Raw genomic sequence first — 16939 nt, 5'->3', positions numbered from 1 at the left:
AGTCGCTTCAGTCATGTCTGACTCTCTGTGGACTGTAGCCCACCAGGCTCCTCTGTCCATGGGATTCTCCAGGCAAGAACACTGGAGTGGGTTGTTGTGCCCTCCTCCCGGGAGGGGACCAGCTGTCACCATGGTACATGTGAATCTGGGCCTCACTCCTCATCTCCATGAAGAAGGGCCTAGGGCTGGGCGATATGCCAGCCCTCTCAGCTCTGAACTCCAGAGGGTCCTCAGGAAAGGCGGCCACCCTCCCACCCTTCCTCCAGCCCGGTGAACATGAAGAGGTGAAGATGCAAGCAGTTTTATTTGGGTTTTACACAGATGGGAGCTGGGGTGGGGCAGAGGCTCAGTTGGCCTCCAGAACTTCAAGAATCCAGGGAATGAACTTGGTGACCCGAGCATACACGCCAGGTAAGAATGGGCTACACCGGCTGCTGCCCCAGGACACGATGCCCGCCAGGGTCCAGGCTCCGTCCTTCTGGCAGACCAGGGGGCCACCTGAGTCGCCCTGTAGGAGGAGACAGGACTTGTGTCCAAGCCAGAAAGAAGGTGCCAGGGCCCCGCTGTGCCTAGACCTGGCCGAGTCCAAGGGGTGCAGACCAAGGGCAAGTAGGGGCCCAGAGATTGTGCACAGACACTCAGACCTGCTCAGATGGCAGCCCCTGCTCTGCCCCCTACTCCTGGGTGGCCTGGGGCGGGAGCTGATCCTCTCAGCCTCCCCATCACCTGTAAAATGGATGGAAATGTCCATCTTGTGCAGTTGCTATGAAATTAAATCCCTCTGGAAGCACCATACCACACCTGGTCAGAACCAGCTCTCACCAGGGGCCTCTGATAGTGCTGGTCCACGCCTTCACTGGGGCACTGGGCAGGGCAGGAGGGTAAGGAGGTCGTGGCAGAGGGGACAGCCCTCCTGGCCTGACCAGGGGGGAACCTGTGAGGGCGGGCAGGGTAGCAAGCAGTACCATGCAGGAGGAGATGCCGCTGGCCCCTGCACAGATCATCACGTCGGTGATCTTGCTGCCCCAGAACTCTCTGCAGTCGGCATTAGACAGGATGGGCAGGGTGGCCTGCTGCAGCTTGTCAGGGGTATCAAAGGCTAGAAGGACAGAGGGCGTGGGGTCAGGGCCCAGGGAGAGGAGACCAGCGCCCACCGGAACCCTGCCTTCCCGCGGCGTGGTCCTCCTCCGTCACAACGGTCGTGGGTGCTGAGTGCCACCTTCCAAGAGTCTGGGAGGTGGTTCCTCTCCAGTTCCACACCAGGCAGTGCATCTGCACTCCCGGCACAGTTGGTCAGGCAAGTCCTGCCTGCCGGGCCCCTGCGCCACAGGCCCACCGAGCCCTGCGTGTGGGCGGAGGGGCCGTCCCTCCTCCCCAGTCCTCTGCCTGGGGATGCTGGGGGTACCCATGAGGGAGCACCTCCCCGTTCTGCCCTTTCTTGGCTGCTCGCGTCCTGTTAAAGGACCAGCTGGTAGGCTGTGGCGGTGGAGGAACTCACGACTCAGCCTGAGGAGGCTGGAGTCAGGGAGTGAGGGGAGACCTGGGCGCTCGGGCCTGAAAGAGGCCTGGACCGTGGGCTCCCAGCGCAGACTTCAGGGGTGCTGGGCACACCCACCCTTCTCACTCTACCTCCCTGCAGATTAGGGGGGGTGACATTTAGGTGCTGGAACTTAGGTGTTTCTTCGGAAACTGTTCAGGTATATATATTGTTAAAGTTCGTTTTTATTTTTGCTTGATAGGTTTTTAATTAAGAGGGTTAAGTGAACTTCCCTGGTGGGTCAGACGGTAAAGCGTCTGCCTACAATGCGGGAGACCTGGGTTCAATCCCTGGGTCGGGAAGATCATCTCGAGAAGGAAATAGTTACCCACTCCAGTACTCTTGCCTGGAAAATCCCATGGACAGAGGAGCCTGGTGGGCTACAGTCGATGGGGTCGCAAAGAGTCGGAGACGACTGAGCGACTTCACTCTAGCTTTCTTTAAGTAAAGAAACGGAAGGTTGATTGTTGTGATTTACGATTGTGCTCAGGACTTAGCTGGAAGCACAGAAGGAGTCTGGGCCCTGAGCGGTCCTCGCGGACACTCACCGTTGTACCGGGTCTTGCCCCAGCCGGTGACGGTGCATAGGGAGCCCGTGGGGAAGCTGGTGTCGGCGCTGGGCAGGCAGACGGGGGCCACAGCTGCGGAGAGGCGGGCGGGCGCCGCCAGCTTCAGCAGGGCCACGTCGTTGCGCACGGCGCGCAGGTCCCACTGCGGGTGTTCGAAGACCTGCGCGGGACGGCGGGGGCTAGGCAGGCCACGGGGGCGGGGGCAAGGGGAGCGCAGGCATGCAGTTGGGGGGTGGGGGTGCAAAGGGTGTTGAGGGAACACAGATGGGGCCTAACAGACCAAATGGGGAGAGTGGCATGTGACATAGTTTGCATTTTCCTACAATGAGCAAAACAGCCTTGAGTGTTTGCAAAGGAGCTGTGTTTGGGAAGGAGAAGAACAGAAAGTCGGTCTAGAGAGGTGCTGGCGGGGTGAAGCGGAGCCGCTGGTCAGGGTCCTCAGTCCACGACCCCCCCAAGCCCCCGCCCCCCTCCCCGCCCCAGCACTCCCCCGCCACACCACCCACCCACAGTGAGTACCTCGGCGACCCTCAGCACCTGGCCGGCCTCCTCCTCGGAGCCCTGGTCGGACACCCCGGCCACCACGAGGTGACCCTTCCTAGAAAGGAAGCCACAGTTGGAGCACAGGCTCACAGCTGCCCCCGCAGAGGCCTGGGCACTGTGTCAGGCAGGCGAGCCCACCCGGGCTGCCCAGTCGTGCGGGGACCCCGGGGCACCCCTGTTCTCCCTGGGCCTCAGTTTCTCCGTCTGTACTGTGAAGGCGGAGGCCCAGACCCGCTGTCCTGGACCAACGTGGGGTCCGGAGGCCAGGGTGCTGGGGGGGGTTGGGGGGTGGGGGGGCTTTTCCTGGAGACTGTTCTGCCTGCAGGTGGGGAACAAGAGCAGCCGCCCCCAGCCCCTTGCTCCCCGAGCAGCCCCGTGCCCACTCCCCGAGCCTACTTGGGGCTGGGAGGTAAAGGTGGTCCCTTTGAGCAGGTGAAGTAGGGCCTCACCTGACCCCACAGTGGGCAGCGGTGACCACCCAGTCCTCACTGATGAGGGAGCCCCCGCAGAAGTGGAAGCCGGAGCTGGTCTGGGGAGGGGGTGGGAGAGAGTCAGCCTTGCCTCTCCCACCTCAGCCCCCTCTGTCTAACCTGCCCCTCCTCAGCCCCCCCTCACCTGCAGGGACACCTGCCAGGGCCAGGAGCCGGGCACAGCGTCCTCCCCATTGACAATCCTGGAGAGGCCACTCAGCACAGGGTCGATGGCGGGGACCCCGCAACCTGAGGGGCAAAGACAGGGCATCTGGTCTGTAGATGGTGCCTCAAGGGGGATCAGGGTGCATACGCAGCTCTTCCAGGCCTCCGCGGCATCCTGGCACCCAGAGTTTTGTCTGCTGCAAGACATTTAGCCCCCTCCCGGCTAGCTGACAACTGCCCTTAGGCGCTCTTGTGGACAGTCCCTGAAGTGGAGGGTCTCTGCAGTTGGGGCCCAGGCTCCCCAGCCTGCTGTGTGCTCTGAGGGGAGTGTCCGTCCCCTCTGAGCCCAGGATCCTTTCCCAGAGGCTGGGATGTCCTGTGTGAGTCCTGGGTGCTCTCATGGCCTCTGAGTCTTCAGGGGGAGCAGCTTTGGGTGAGGGTATTTGTGAGGGTATTTCCTTGTACTTCGGCCACCTGATGGCAAAGAACTGACTCATTGGAAAAGACCCTGATGCTGGGAAAGATTGAAGGTGGGAGGAGAAGGAGGTGGCAGGGGATGAGATGGTTGGATGGCATCACCGACTCAATGGACATGAGTTTGAGCAAATTCTGAGAGATGGTGAAGGACAGGGAAGCCCGGTGTGCTGCAGTCCATGGGGTAGCAAAGAGTCAAACACGACTTAGCAACTGAACAAGTACCATAGGTGGGGTGGCACCAACCCAGGAGTGTGTCCAAACCCAGAGGGTCGGCAGACTGGGCAAGATGGATGGACCTGGGGAACATTCCTGAGGCAGAATTCACATGGCTTGGTGGCATGTTTGGAGGGTAGAGGAGTCCCCACCCCAAGGCTTCTGAGCGAATGGAGGAGACCAGATCAGAAGTCCAAGGGACCTCCAGGTGGCGGGGGGGCCCAGGCCCAGCAGAGGAGTGGGGAGCCAGGCGTAGGTGCCCAAGGAGGGTCAGAGGGGCACCCAGAGGGACGGGCGGCAGGGGTGGTTCAAGGTACGAGGACTTGGACCCTCCCGTCCCCTGCTTCTGGGGCTGAGGGCCAGGGCGGGGGTGAGGCTTGACCTGGGGCTGCCAGGCCTGCCTGAGCCCTGCACTTACCGAAGCTGCTGCCAAAGAGGAAGAAGCCAAGGACAACCCAGAGAAGGGCCATGGTGTGTGGCTCAGCAGGGGAATTGGGGTCTGCCCGAGGGACCCCCAATATATTGCCCCAGCCCACCAATCGCAACCTGCCTCGCCATCCCCTCCTTATCAGGAGACCTTGGGCTGAGAAGCACCTGACTGCAGCGTGGGCTTGGGAAAGAGACAGCCCTTGGGGCCACTCCTGGGAAGGTTTCCTGGAGTCACAAGTGTGTGGGGCCAGCACCAGACTCCACCCCCAGGTGCCCCCTCCTCAGGGCAGGCCTTGAGCACAAGGAGCCAAGGGTCGATGGTGAGGACCCCGTAGTGGGAGGCGGGAGGCCAAGGTCCCCCCTCATCTGTGTGTGTCCCTTCTGGCCACTCGGGGGAGGCAGACTAACAAGGGGCCCTCCTGGACACCCCCTGCCACCTGGTTCAGTGAAGGTCCAAGTTCAGGAGAAGAATGAACTCCCAGAAATCCCAGCACAGGACACAGACACCGTCAACATGTCTTCCACCGGTTTATTGAGGCTGCGTAGGAGCAAGGTTGGCAGGGAGGCCAGTGTGAGGCTGGGGGCTCAGTTGGCGGCCAGGGTCTGCTGCACCCAGTTGACGAGAGCAGTGACGCGGGCGTACACGCCAGGGGTGGACGTGGAGCACGTGCTGCTGCCCCAGGACACGATGCCCACCAGGGTCCAGGCTCCATTCTTCTTGCAGACCAGGGGGCCGCCAGAGTCGCCCTGCAGGACAGGGAGCGGGGGGCTTGGAGCTGGCAGCCCAGAGACTCGTGAATGTTGTTCCCAGCACCCAGTCCCAGGCCGGACAGCCAGTGGAAGCTCAGCACATGCATACTAGAAGGATTGTGAAAGAAACTTCAGCAGCTCCTGTGGTTTGTGCCCCTGGAAGTCTGGGTCACCCCCTGGGGTCCTATAACAGGCTCAATAGAGCAGGTTTGATTGACAGGAGGAAAGTACAGGTGGTGCTGGCCACGGGGCCACAGGGAGAGAGGAAGGTCTGCCAGGCCCCTTCGGGAGCCTTTAGGGCCGCCATGCTCTGCTGCCCAGGCTGTGCACTGCACAGGTCAGGAGGTGCCACTGCTCAGATGCAGATATCAAGGGCATCTTGTAACATGGCAGCTCTGAGGACAGAGGCCCCTGCTCTAGTACCCCTCTGCTGAGGTCACCGGGGGTTCTCCAGGAGCTCTGTCTTCCCAACTACTCTGGCAGGGATGCTCCAGAAGAGAATGGCAGGCCCTGAAAGAGGGCTGCCTACGGCTTCCATTTCCTCCGTCTTTGCCCAAGCCCTTGGCCTGAACCCCACCGAGGCTGGGAGGCCCTACCATGCAAGAGGAGACACCGCTGGCGCCCGCACAGATCATGGCATCTTTGATCTTAGTGCCCCAGTATTTCTTGCAGTTGGTGTTGGACAGGAGGGGCAGGGACGCCTGCTGCAGCCGGTCAGGGGTGTTGGCATCTGGAAGGGCAGGGTGGGTAGTCAGCGACCGTGCTCCCCACCTCCCCGCCAGCCCACCGTGGTCACCCCTCACTCACTGGTGTATCGGGTCAGGCCCCAGCCTGTGGTGACGCACGTCGTCCCGGCAGCGAAGTCGTCGCTGGCGCTGGGCAGGCACACAGCAGACACAGTCTGGGAGAAGCTTGCAGCCGTGGACAGCTTCAGCAGGGTGATGTCATTGTTGATGGTTAACGAGTTGTACTTGGAGTTCTTGAAAACCTGTGTGGGGGGGCGGGGCGGGGGGAGACAAATAGCTGCCATTGGGGTCTGGGGAGAAGGCGTCGGGAGACCCCTCGTGGCATCAGCGCCCCTCCCTGGACGACAGCCTGCTCCATTCGGCAGCTCCTCCTGTGACCCCAGGAACCCCAGCCCAGGCTCAAGGTGCAGACCTTGCCTTCCTGAAACCTCGCACACCTGGCCTTCTGCTTTGCTCCATCATGATGGGGTATCAGGGTAACCAGGGGAGCTGGAGTGTCTGGGACTTAGTGTGGGCGGCCACTCCCGAGGGACCACCCTACCTGGGGTCACACCTGGACGACCCGGGGGGGCCACCATACCTTGGCGATCTTCAGCTTCTGGATCTTCTCAGAGCTTGAGCCTTGGTCAAACTCCCCAGCCACTACCACATCAGAGGTTCTGCAGAGAGCCAGAGAAAAAGAGAGGTTCCCGCTGGAGGCGGGTAGGTGGGGCACGGAGTGCGCGTGTGCATTGGGGCACACGTGTGTGGGCGTCTGCGTGTCTTTGTGCGTGTGCTCACAGGGGTGTGGTGTGGGTCGGAGCTTGAAGCTCGGAATCTCCACTGTGCAGTCTCGCTTGCCGAGTGTTTTCCCTGCGACCCCAGGAGACCAGCAGGACCTGGATTTGCTGCACATCTCAAAATTAGAACCTGGGAGGCGGGCGCCTGGACGTGGAAGCCACAGCTCAGGCTGCCGAGCATGCAGAGCAGCCTCGGGGCAGGCAGGTGAGAACCTCGGGGTTGGGGCTCGAAGCCTACTGGTGGTCCAGCTTGGCTAGGGGCAGCCTGTCCTCCGCTCCAGGGGAGACCCTCGCCTGGGAGAGAAGGAGACCCCGGGGGAAAAGAAACAAACAAAAAGAAATTGGGAAATGGCATTAAAGGGCAAGATCTCAGTGCTGGAAAAACCACCCCAAAGGGTTTCCTGGGGACCCTGGGCCCTCACGTGACACCGCAGTGGGCGGCGGTGACCACCCAGTTCTCGTTGATGAGGGAGCCCCCGCAGAAGTGGAAGCCGGTCTTGTCCTGGAGGAAGACGGGGAGGGTCAGCGCTTGCTGGACACCAGCAGCACTGACCTGGGCAGCGCCCCCCTGCCCAGCAGACCCCCCAGTGCCTCTCCCTTCACGCACAGAACCCCGCTCACCTGCAGGGACACCTGCCAGGGCCAGGAGCCGGGGACAGCTTCTTCCCCGTTGACAATCCTGGAGAGGCCGCTTAGCACAGGTTGGATGGCGGGGACCCCGCAGCCTGAGGAGGGAGGATGGGGTGAGGAGTGGAGGCCAAGGTCTCACCCAGGACCCATGGCTCCAGGAATACCCCAGGGACAGCACAGGCCGATGTGAGTCTCAGGCCCAGCAGACCGAGTGCAACGTGGCGGCAGCGCCAGAGCATGGGCTAAGAGGCTGGGCTCTGTGGGTTTGAACCCAGCCCTATCACACCGCCCACTTACTCACTCCGAGTCTGTTTTCCCATCAGCAAAATGGGGATCTTACAGTTGGCAACCTCACAGAGTTGGTATATAATAAAGCTGAAAGATGTTTTGACTACTAAGGCAAAGCAGGAACTTACTCTGTTCCTGACACACAAGTTTAAAAGTTTAAAAGGGCTGGTTCAGGGCCTGAAAGAGCTGACGAGGGCCAAGCCACACCCACCCACTTGCTCATCATCTGAGCCTGCTTGGGAGCCACTAACTCTTCACAGAACTTTCTGGCCCTCTGGAACCGCTACCCCTCCTTGAACAGGGTCAACCCTCCTCACACATAGGAAGGTCCACCTCCACCCTGGGGACTTCACACTGGATGGTGTGGTCCAGTCTTCCCAGCATTCTAGAGATGTGAGGCTCAGAGAGGGAGAAAGACCCGCTCAGGCTCACACCAACCATGCATGGCTGAACTGGGAGCAGGGACCCTGCTGCCCTTTGCTGATCTGGGGGTTGGTGGAGCCAGCACCCCTTCCAACAGTGGGTGGAAGGGGAGACAGCCTTTCTGGCCTCTGCCTGCCCAGGTACTTACCAAAGGCTGTGCCCAGGAGGGCGCAGTAGGAGAGAAGCCAGAGGAAGTTCATGGTGCTGCCTTCAGAGAGGTGTGGGGTGCCTGCTGCAGGGCTCCCTATTATATCCCTGTGCACCAGGCTGTTATCTGAAGACCTTGATGTGATAATCCCTTTCCTGGGCATGTGCCCCACTGGATAGGATGTGCCAGAGCAAGGCTGGCATCAGGGCCTGGGATGGCAGCAGCTGTAACCATGGCTGAGTTTGGGCCAGTGAGAACAGTAAAGGTGGGGCTGAACAAGGTGGCCCTTGACCAGCTAAGGGGAAAGGACAGTCAGGTTTCCTCCTCCAGGCCCTGCTTCTGGAGGGGCCCTTTGAGCAGCAGCCAGGTCTGGGCAGGATTTGAGCCCCAGTTCAGTCTCTCATAGTCTGGAGGACCTTGGACAAGTAACTGAGTTGGTCTGCAGTTGTTCAGTACCCCATGGGCAGTGTGGTCAAGTAGGAGGAGGGGCAGGGGCCGTGACATGGTGAGGGCATGGGTGACCAGTGGGCTGAGGATGCTCCCCTGGTTTCAGGATGGCCAAGAAGGCTCACTGAAGGCTCAGTTCAGTGTCAGCCCAGTCACGTTCAGAGCCCCCACCAGGCATCTTGCCCTTAGAATTGAGCACATGGCATCCAAAGACAGGACTGGGCTCAGGGCCAGCCAGGGGGCCCCTGCTGTTGTCCCTGCAAGAGCTGGTGGAGGCTGTACCAGGTGGAAAAGCAGGAGGCAAGGAGGCCTGTTTCGGGTGGGCAGCAGGACCCTTTCCCAGCAATTGGGAAATTTGAAGGTGAGGCCATCAGGCACAGGGCAAGCACCCCAAAACACATGAGTAAAACGGTATCTCATGACTATTTTTCATTTCCATTGCACTGATGACTGTAGTGTGGTGGTTCACAAGTTTTGGCACAAAACAGCTGTGGGGGCCTTGGGCAAGTTACTTAGCCTCTCTTATCCCTTTTGTAAGTATTAATATGTAAAATGGGGCTGCTTAGAGTACAGGTCCTACTTCATGAAAGGCCTGGCCCATCTTCAGCAGTGCTGGGGCCAGGCCTAACCTAATGCACGTTGGTCAGCCCTGGTATTTTTCCTTCTTGACTTGCCAGTGGGGCTCTTCATGCTTTCTAAAGGACTGCCAGTGACAGGAAGGGACAGCCACAATGCATTAGGTGGGAAAGCAGGGCATGAAACAGAATGCAGAGTGTGGGCCCCATGCATATGAAATTCACCACCTGTTCAAGTTCATCCATCTTATCAACCAGAGCTTATCAGGCTGCCGCCGGAACAGAACAAACAAAAGAAAGAAACACAAAGTCCTGCCTTACGAGCCTTCGTGGGAAAGGAGTGGAGAGTTTACGGAACAGTTTGAACACACAGTAAAATATACATTACCACCAGCCAAGGAGTTATCATAATCATTGTTGTTGTTATTATTACTAATACCAAGGCAGGACGGCCCCACTCCGAGGGAGACATTAAGCTGTCATCTACCGTCTGCTAGCTCTCTGGCTGGGGCCGATGTCGAGGCACAGGGAGCAGGAAGGCACAGGCCTGGTGGAGCGAGCCTGGATGGCAGCAAGCGCCGGGAGGGCACGAGGCAGGGGGAGAGAGAGGCCAGGGGCCGCTGGAGGGGACCCTGGTGAAGCACAGATGCGAGAAGGCAGCCGCCGAGCCTGAGTGGGCTGGGGCGCTGCCGGTGGGAGAGCACGACCGGGGCCGACCCGTGGCGGTGGCCTTGGGAACCGACAACCGGCCAGTGCCCTGCGGGCGCCGCGCCCCCTGCACGCGGACCCCTCTGGGGGCGTGGCTAAGGCTGGCCGGGGCGGAGTTAAGGCTGGACCCGCCCCCCCCCGCCTTGGGGCGTGGCTAAGGCTGGCCGGAGCGGGGCAAGCGGTGCCCTCCCGCTCGCGCCCCTGAGACTGCGCGGTCTGCCCGCCCCCTCCCAGAGAAAGGACCCCTGAGGGCTGAGTGTTTCTCCACAACTCCGACTTCTCATCTCTGAACCTTTCCCCTTCGCGTGAAACAGCCGCCGCCCTCCCGGCCCCGGCCCCAGCGGTGGGCGCCTCCTCACAGGTCGGAGGCCGGGGTCTTTGGACCCCGAGGTTGTCTGGCCAACCCAGTGTACAGTGAAGAGCCTTTTCCTGTGTTCCCTTTGCCGCAAATACTTGTCTGGCCCGTCCCCGTGTCTGAAACCTTGCGTAGACTCCCAGAGCCCAGACAAACGCCCAGGGGCCGCGAGCGGTCTTCCTGTCAGAAAGCCTTCACTCTGCACCTGTTCGCTCGTTGCCGGTGTGTGGCGTCTAGAATGTTCAGGGGGCCGTGCGGGAGCCAGCCCGCGGACAGGTGTGCCTCAGGGACCGTCCCTCAGGAGAGGAGACGGGGCCGCCCGGGAGCCCGGGTCAGCGGGCGGGAGCCCGGCCGCCTCCTGGGGTTTGGCCCCGCGCGGGGTCGTGTCAGGGCTCGGCCCGCGCCTCTGGAACTGTGCCCTCTTCCTCCAGGCGGCACCTCAGAAGGCAGTCTCCTCAGGTTGGGGAGCTCCTCCTCTTGAGGGGGTCAAATCCCAACCCTCTTTACCATCAAAGGTAAGATACACTGAATACAGTTTGCACATGGTGAAACGCACAGATCCAAAGTGAACAGATAAGTGCTGACATATGTAGATGATACTGTAACAAAGCCCACAGCCAAGATGTAAGATAATATCATCACTCCCCAGAGTTTCCTCTTGCCGATTTCCATCTTCCCCTTCTCTGAGGCAGCCAGTAACCACTGTCCTGATGCCTTTCATCATAGATTAGTTTTACCTGTTCTAGAAATTTATACGCATGGAACCATATAGTATGCTGTCTTTGTGTCTGGATTCTTTCACTCTTCCAGATGTCTTCCTGAGTGTGTCAGCAGTATGTTCCTTTGTGTTGCTGAGTGGTGTTGCACTTCATAAGTACATAACACTTTTTTTTTTTTTTAATCTTTTTGATGTATAGTTGCTTTGCAATATTGTGTAATACACCACACTTAAAAAAAACTTTTTTCTTTTTAATCTTTTGGCCATGCTGCTTGACATGTAGGATCTTAGTTCCCCAACCACGGATGGAATTCACACCCCCTGCTTTGGCAAGGCAGAATCTTAACCACTGGACCACCAGGAAAGTCTCATACACCACGCTGTATGTACCCATTCTCTTGCTGGGACATTTGGGCTGTTACCCATCTATCATCCCACTCGCTTTTTGCTCCTGGTAATGAAGTGATTCTCAGCCCTAAACACAGGCAGAGAAGAAATGTAGGTTTCTTTATTTTGCTATTACAGATTGAAATTTGAACTTTGATTCTTTATTCTGCCAGGAGTCTCACTAGAGAGTCTAACAAAGAGACTTTCTAAAAAGACTTTCTAAAGGTGTAGCAAGGGCTTAGGGAAACCATAAGGAGATGCAGGTGCTCAGGGCTAAGGTCAGTGGGGCTGGAAGTGCAAGAATGATTACCTGGCCCCCCAGGAGGTTGACTAGCAAGGAGGAGGCCACCAATAGGAGCTTGGCCTTTGTGGAAATCAGTACTGCTACTGCTGCTGCTAAGTCGCTTCAGTCATGTCCGACTCTGTGTGACCCCATAGACATCAGCTCACCAGGCTCTCCTGCCCCTGGGATTCTCCAGGCAAGAACACTGGAGTGGGTTGCCATTTCCTTCTCCAATGCATGAAAGTGAAAAGTGAAAGTGAAGTCGCTCAGTCGTGTCCGAAATCAGTAAAGACTACCCAAATGAGGACCAGCAAAGATTGTTCATTCAGAGCTTGCTCTACCCAGGTAGTCAGGCAGCATCACTTGCGTTTGGCATAGACTCAAAGGCAAGCAGAGGAGAGGAAATGCTTTATAGTGGAGCACTTCAGATGCACCTGTAGTAGGTGTGGGCACGGGGAAGCTGGAGGAGGGCCAAATAGAACCCAGGCATTCTTTGGGACTAATTAGGAATACACACTTAGCTTTCTGCAGTTAGTCCTAAATTGGATGCAGGGCCAAAGATTAGGGGTTGTGTACCTAGAAGTGGAATTGCTGAGTCACATGGTGGCTCTCTGTTTAATCTTTTGGGACTCTGCCAGACTGTTTTGCACAGGAGCTGCACCATTCCCACCAGTAATGTACAAAGATTCAAATTTCTGCACAGCCTCACCAAAACTTATTTTCCATTTTAAAAATTATAGCTATGAAGGTGTTCAGTTAAGTTCAGTCGCTCAGTCATGTCCAACTCTTTGCGACCCCATGAATCACAGCACGCCAGGCCTCCCTGTCCATCACCAACTCCCGGAGTTCACTCAGACTCACGTCCATTCAGTCAGTGATGCCATCCAGCCATCTTATCTGCTGTCGTCCCCTTCTCCTACTGCCCCCAATCCCTCCCAGCATCAGAGTCTTTTCCAATGAGTCAACTCTTCGCATGAGGTAGCCAAAGTACTGGAGTTTCAGCTTTAGCATCATTCCTTCCAAAGAAATCCCAGGGCTGATCTCCTTCAGAATGGACTGGTTGGATCTCCTTGCAGTCCAAGGGACTCTCAAGAGTCTTCTCCAACACCACAGTTCAAAAGCATCGATTCTTCGATGCTCAGCCTTCTTCACAGTCCAGCTCTCACATCCATACATGACCACAGGAAAAACCATAGCCTTGACTAGACGAACCTTTGTTGGCAAAGTAATGTCTCTGCTGTTGAATATGCTATCTAGGTTGGTCATAACTTTCCTTCCAAGGAGTAAGCGTCTTTTAATTTCATGGCTGCAGTCACCATCTGCAGGGGTATCACTGTTTTTTTTTTTTCACTTTTCAAAATTGTACTAAATATGCATAACATGAAATTTACCATCTTAAACATTTTTAAGTGTACAATTCAGAAGGTACAAAGTACAGTCATACTGTTGTGCAGCCATCACCACCATCCATTTTCAGAGCTCTTTGTTTTTTTTTAATTGAAGTATTGTTGATGTACAGTATTATGTAAGTTACAGGTATACAATATAGGGATTCATAATTTTTAATGTTATTTATATTTATAATTATTTATAGTTATTGTTTATAGTTGTTTATAGTTATAGTTATTGGCTTCCCTGGTGGCTCAGACAGTAAAAGCACCTGTTTGCAATGCAGGAGACCCACGTTTGATCCCTGGGTCGGGAAGATCCCCTGGAGAAGGAAATGGCAGCCCACTCCAGTACTCTTGCATGGAAAATTCCATGGATGGAGGAACCTCGTAGGCTACAGTCCGTGGGGTCTCAAAGAGTCGGACAGGACTGAGCGACTTCATTTTCACTTTCATCAGATCAGATCAGATCAGTCGCTCAGTCGTGTCTGACTCTTCGCAACCCCGTGAATCGCAGCACGCCAGGCCTCCCTGTCCATCACCAGCTCCCAGAGTTCACTCAGACTCACGTCCATCGAGTCAGTGATGCCATCCAGCCATCTCATCCTCTGTTGTCCCCTTCTCCTCTTGCCCCCAATCCCTCCCAGCCTCAGAGTCTTTTCCAATGAGTCAACTCTTCCCATGAGGTGGCCAAAGTACTGGAGTTTCAGCTTTAGCATCATTCCTTCCAAAGAAATCCCAGGGCTGATCTCCTTCAGAATGGACTGGTTGGATCTCCTTGCAGTCCAAGGGACTCTCAAGAGTCTTCTCCAACACCACGCTTCAAAAGCATCGATTCTTCGATGCTCAGCCTTCTTCACAGTCCAGCTCTCACATCCATACATGACCACAGGAAAAACCATAGCCTTGACTAGACGAACCTTTGTTGGCAAAGTAATGTCTCTGCTTTTGACTTTCATAGTTATTGTTAAATATTAGCTACATTTGTAGTTATTGTTGAATATTGGCTGTATTCCTCATGTTGTACAATGTGTCCTTGTGGCTTTTTTTTTTCTTTTTTTTTTCCTCCCTGAGCATGCAGGATCTTAGTTCCCTGACCATGGTTCGTCCAGGAGTTGACCAGGGATTGAACCCATACCCCCTGCAATGGGAGGACAGAGTCTTAACCACTGGACTGCCAGGGAATTGCCCCCTGTAGCTTATTTTATACAGAGTAGTTTGTGTCAACCCACAGTAGCCTCTCAGGGAGGGAACGCAGAGAATAAATACTTGACTTCTGTCTCTTCCCCTGTCTCTGGCCTTGACCCCAGTAGGAAGCCAGAGAGGCAGGGACGCTGTCGTGCATTCTCATCCCTGAAGGTCAGTCTTGCTGGAGGCCAGCAGGATGGAAACGGTGGAGAGTAGTTCTGCAGGGAAAACAGAAGACACCGGGACCATTCTCACATTTACTCTGCGTCACTGAAGATGCTTTTCATAATAAAACACTTGGCTGACAGTGGCTCAGTGGCAGAGATTTGCTTTTCCCACATGGCAGAGATCTGCTTTTCTCGCACGGCAGAGATCTGGAGGTGTGCAGGTGTAGGCTTTCGCTCAGCCCTGGGCGATGGTGTGGTTCTGGGTCAGGGTCTTTCCTCTCTGGATCTGAGGACAGCAGCGGAGGCGCCAAGCACCGCCTCTGCACGGGAGTCAGCCAAGGTGCATGAAGGGAAGGGCGGGGGTTCGCCTCACCTCTGCCTCCACTGGCTTCTGTTCATCAGAGTCCTCCCCCCCGAGAGCTGGGCTGGGGTGACCTTCCAGGGGAACCCTCCTCAAGGACAAGAAGGGGGAGATGGCTTTAGGCAAGTGGCAAAGGCTGTCATTCCTTGTGACAAGACGGTCACCCTCATTCTAGGGATGCTCACCTCATGGTCTGGAAAATCTATGGGCTAGGGAAGCGCCCCCTCCCCTGTGGTGAACACCCCCCCCACCGCCCCACCCCTGCCGAGGCCTTATCCCTCCTGAACTCCACTCGGCCAGTTTACTTTCCCAACAGACCTCAGGAGCCAGTGACCTCAGGCTGCTTCAGCTTTCTGCTCTGGAAATATCCCAGAGGCAAGGAAATCACAAATGGCTTTGCGACCTGCTTGGGATGAGTGAAGGAAAAACAAAACAGCAAATGTTAATATTTCCATAAATTACCTTGGCCAGGAATTCAGTACGGATTATTCCTTATGCTCAAAACCAGGGCTGACTTTCCTGAACTGAACCCAGCCTGTTAAAATATCAAAAGTGGGTCTTCCCTGGTGGTCCAGTGGTTAAGAATCTGCCTGTGAATGCAGAGGACACAGATTCAATCCCTGGTTGGGGAGCTAAGATCCTACATGCTGTGGGGGCAACTAGAGAAGCCTGCGCACTGCAATAAAAAGCCCATGTGCTGCAATGAACATCAAGCACAGCCAAAAATAATAATAATTCTTAAAAAATCAAAAAGCTTCAGACCCAGTTATCAAACAGCTGCTGGCCCCACTCTGTTTGCCCCGTGCAATCTGGCTGCCTCCGCCTCCCCTCAGAGACAGGGTTCAGGGCCTCTGTGGGCCTGTCCCAGCCATGGTCACCATTCTCACTGGTCAGAGTGTCTGCTCAACAGTGTTTAAATACTTTGAACATCCCCCTGCAGAGAACTCTAAAACAAAACTAAATTCACAACTTGGAGACAGAACTTCAGAGCTGATGAAGTCCAAATCCAGACCCGTAACACTGTCCTGCTTGCCCTGACCAGCTTCTCTCTAAATGCCCGTGGCCCTGGGACCACAGAGCCTTGGACGCCTTGGAAATAGATGTAGTTTGCCCAGCTGGCTTATTTTCCTTCTCAGACTGGCTTATCGGTGAGGCCCAGGCTGGACTGTCCGGAGCAGCAGATTTCCAGACCCTCTCTTGGTTTCTCGGACTCTGCACTGTTCTTTTCTTGTTTGTTTCATGTCTGTGTCTCTCACTGGGGTCTTGGCCCCAGGAGGGCAGGGGCGCCCTGTGCTCTGTCCCTGTGGGTTGCTCCTGGGGTCCACACCAGGCCCTGGCCCAGGGGAGAGAAGGGCCTTGTGTCCATGGTGCTGGAAAGTCTTTGGCTTACAGCAAACACGCCACAGGCATATTACCTACATCTGTCCTCTTCTCGTTGTTCTGTGATAATCAACATCCTTTCTTTGCTGTTTCCTCAGTGTATCACTTGATGGTGCTAAATCAAAGCCCCATCTTATCTGAAACTCAAGTTTCATGCAATCACCAGTTCCTTAAGTTGTGAGGTATCACGGGAGGAGAGAATGTGTGTTTGAGCTTAGCAGCAGATACGGGCGTGTCTGCCAAGCTGCGAGCTGCCTGTGACCAGCCATGGGGGTGATTCCTTCACGTGCCCTCACACAGGCTCGAAGCTGCTTGGCTGGGCTGGTTTTGAGGTGACCTGTGGATGGCCCAGCATCTCTGTGTGATACTGTGCTTCTAGTTGAGTCTCACATTGAAAGCACTCTTTGCTGAGAAGCCAAGGCCTCCCAGTGATGACCAGCTGGGATTCTCTGCACCCAGTGCTGGGACTGCTTTTACTTAGGAGCTGGGAATCCTCCCGGCGCACTGGGAGCAGAACCCACCACCCTGTGTCCTGGTTGCCCCGAGCTGGGCCCTGCAGGACCTGAGCTCCCAGCCTGGGCACTGGCCTTGCCCTCAGCGCCCTGGCAGACTCCTGGGCGACGTTGTGCCAGGGCAGCTGCCCTTTTCCCAGGTGCTGGGATGTCTGAGGCTGAGAGCCAGTTCAGGCTTACAGGGGGGCTTGGTCCCCTTTATCTCCCAAGGTTCCTAGATAATGGGAGGGAGGTGGCTCTCGGGCTGGGCGGAGCCCTTGGGGTGCCAGAGGATATAAAAGGAGCCCAGGGCAGGTGCCCCGT

General features: G+C 56.4%; 2 protein-coding genes across 3 annotated transcripts; both read right to left on the bottom strand.

Moving 5' to 3' along the window:
* Positions 1-285: 285 nt before the first annotated feature.
* On the bottom strand, positions 286-4829 carry LOC618826 (chymotrypsinogen B1). Of its 2 annotated transcripts, NM_001105454.2 has the most exon segments (7): positions 289-508; positions 966-1099; positions 2086-2266; positions 2626-2704; positions 3099-3178; positions 3265-3368; positions 4393-4468. In NM_001105454.2, coding segments are annotated over 7 exon segments (792 nt in total). In that variant the 5' UTR covers positions 4445-4468; the 3' UTR covers positions 289-346.
* Positions 4830-4918: 89 nt separating this feature from the next.
* Positions 4919-9935, bottom strand: LOC100848132 (chymotrypsinogen A). Its single transcript, XM_003587199.6, has 7 exons — positions 8168-9935; positions 7300-7403; positions 7101-7180; positions 6480-6558; positions 5961-6141; positions 5750-5883; positions 4919-5150 (listed from the first exon to the last, which is right to left on the bottom strand). Exons 1-7 carry the CDS (start codon positions 8328-8330, stop codon positions 4989-4991), a joined length of 903 nt encoding a protein of 300 aa, XP_003587247.4. The 5' UTR covers positions 8331-9935; the 3' UTR covers positions 4919-4988.
* Between the last annotated feature and the right edge of the window lie 7004 nt (positions 9936-16939).

This window comes from Bos taurus, chromosome 18 (assembly GCF_002263795.3).
Source record: "Bos taurus isolate L1 Dominette 01449 registration number 42190680 breed Hereford chromosome 18, ARS-UCD2.0, whole genome shotgun sequence".
NCBI lineage: Eukaryota > Metazoa > Chordata > Mammalia > Artiodactyla > Bovidae > Bos > Bos taurus.
This window is presented reverse-complemented; position numbering and strand designations above follow the sequence as displayed.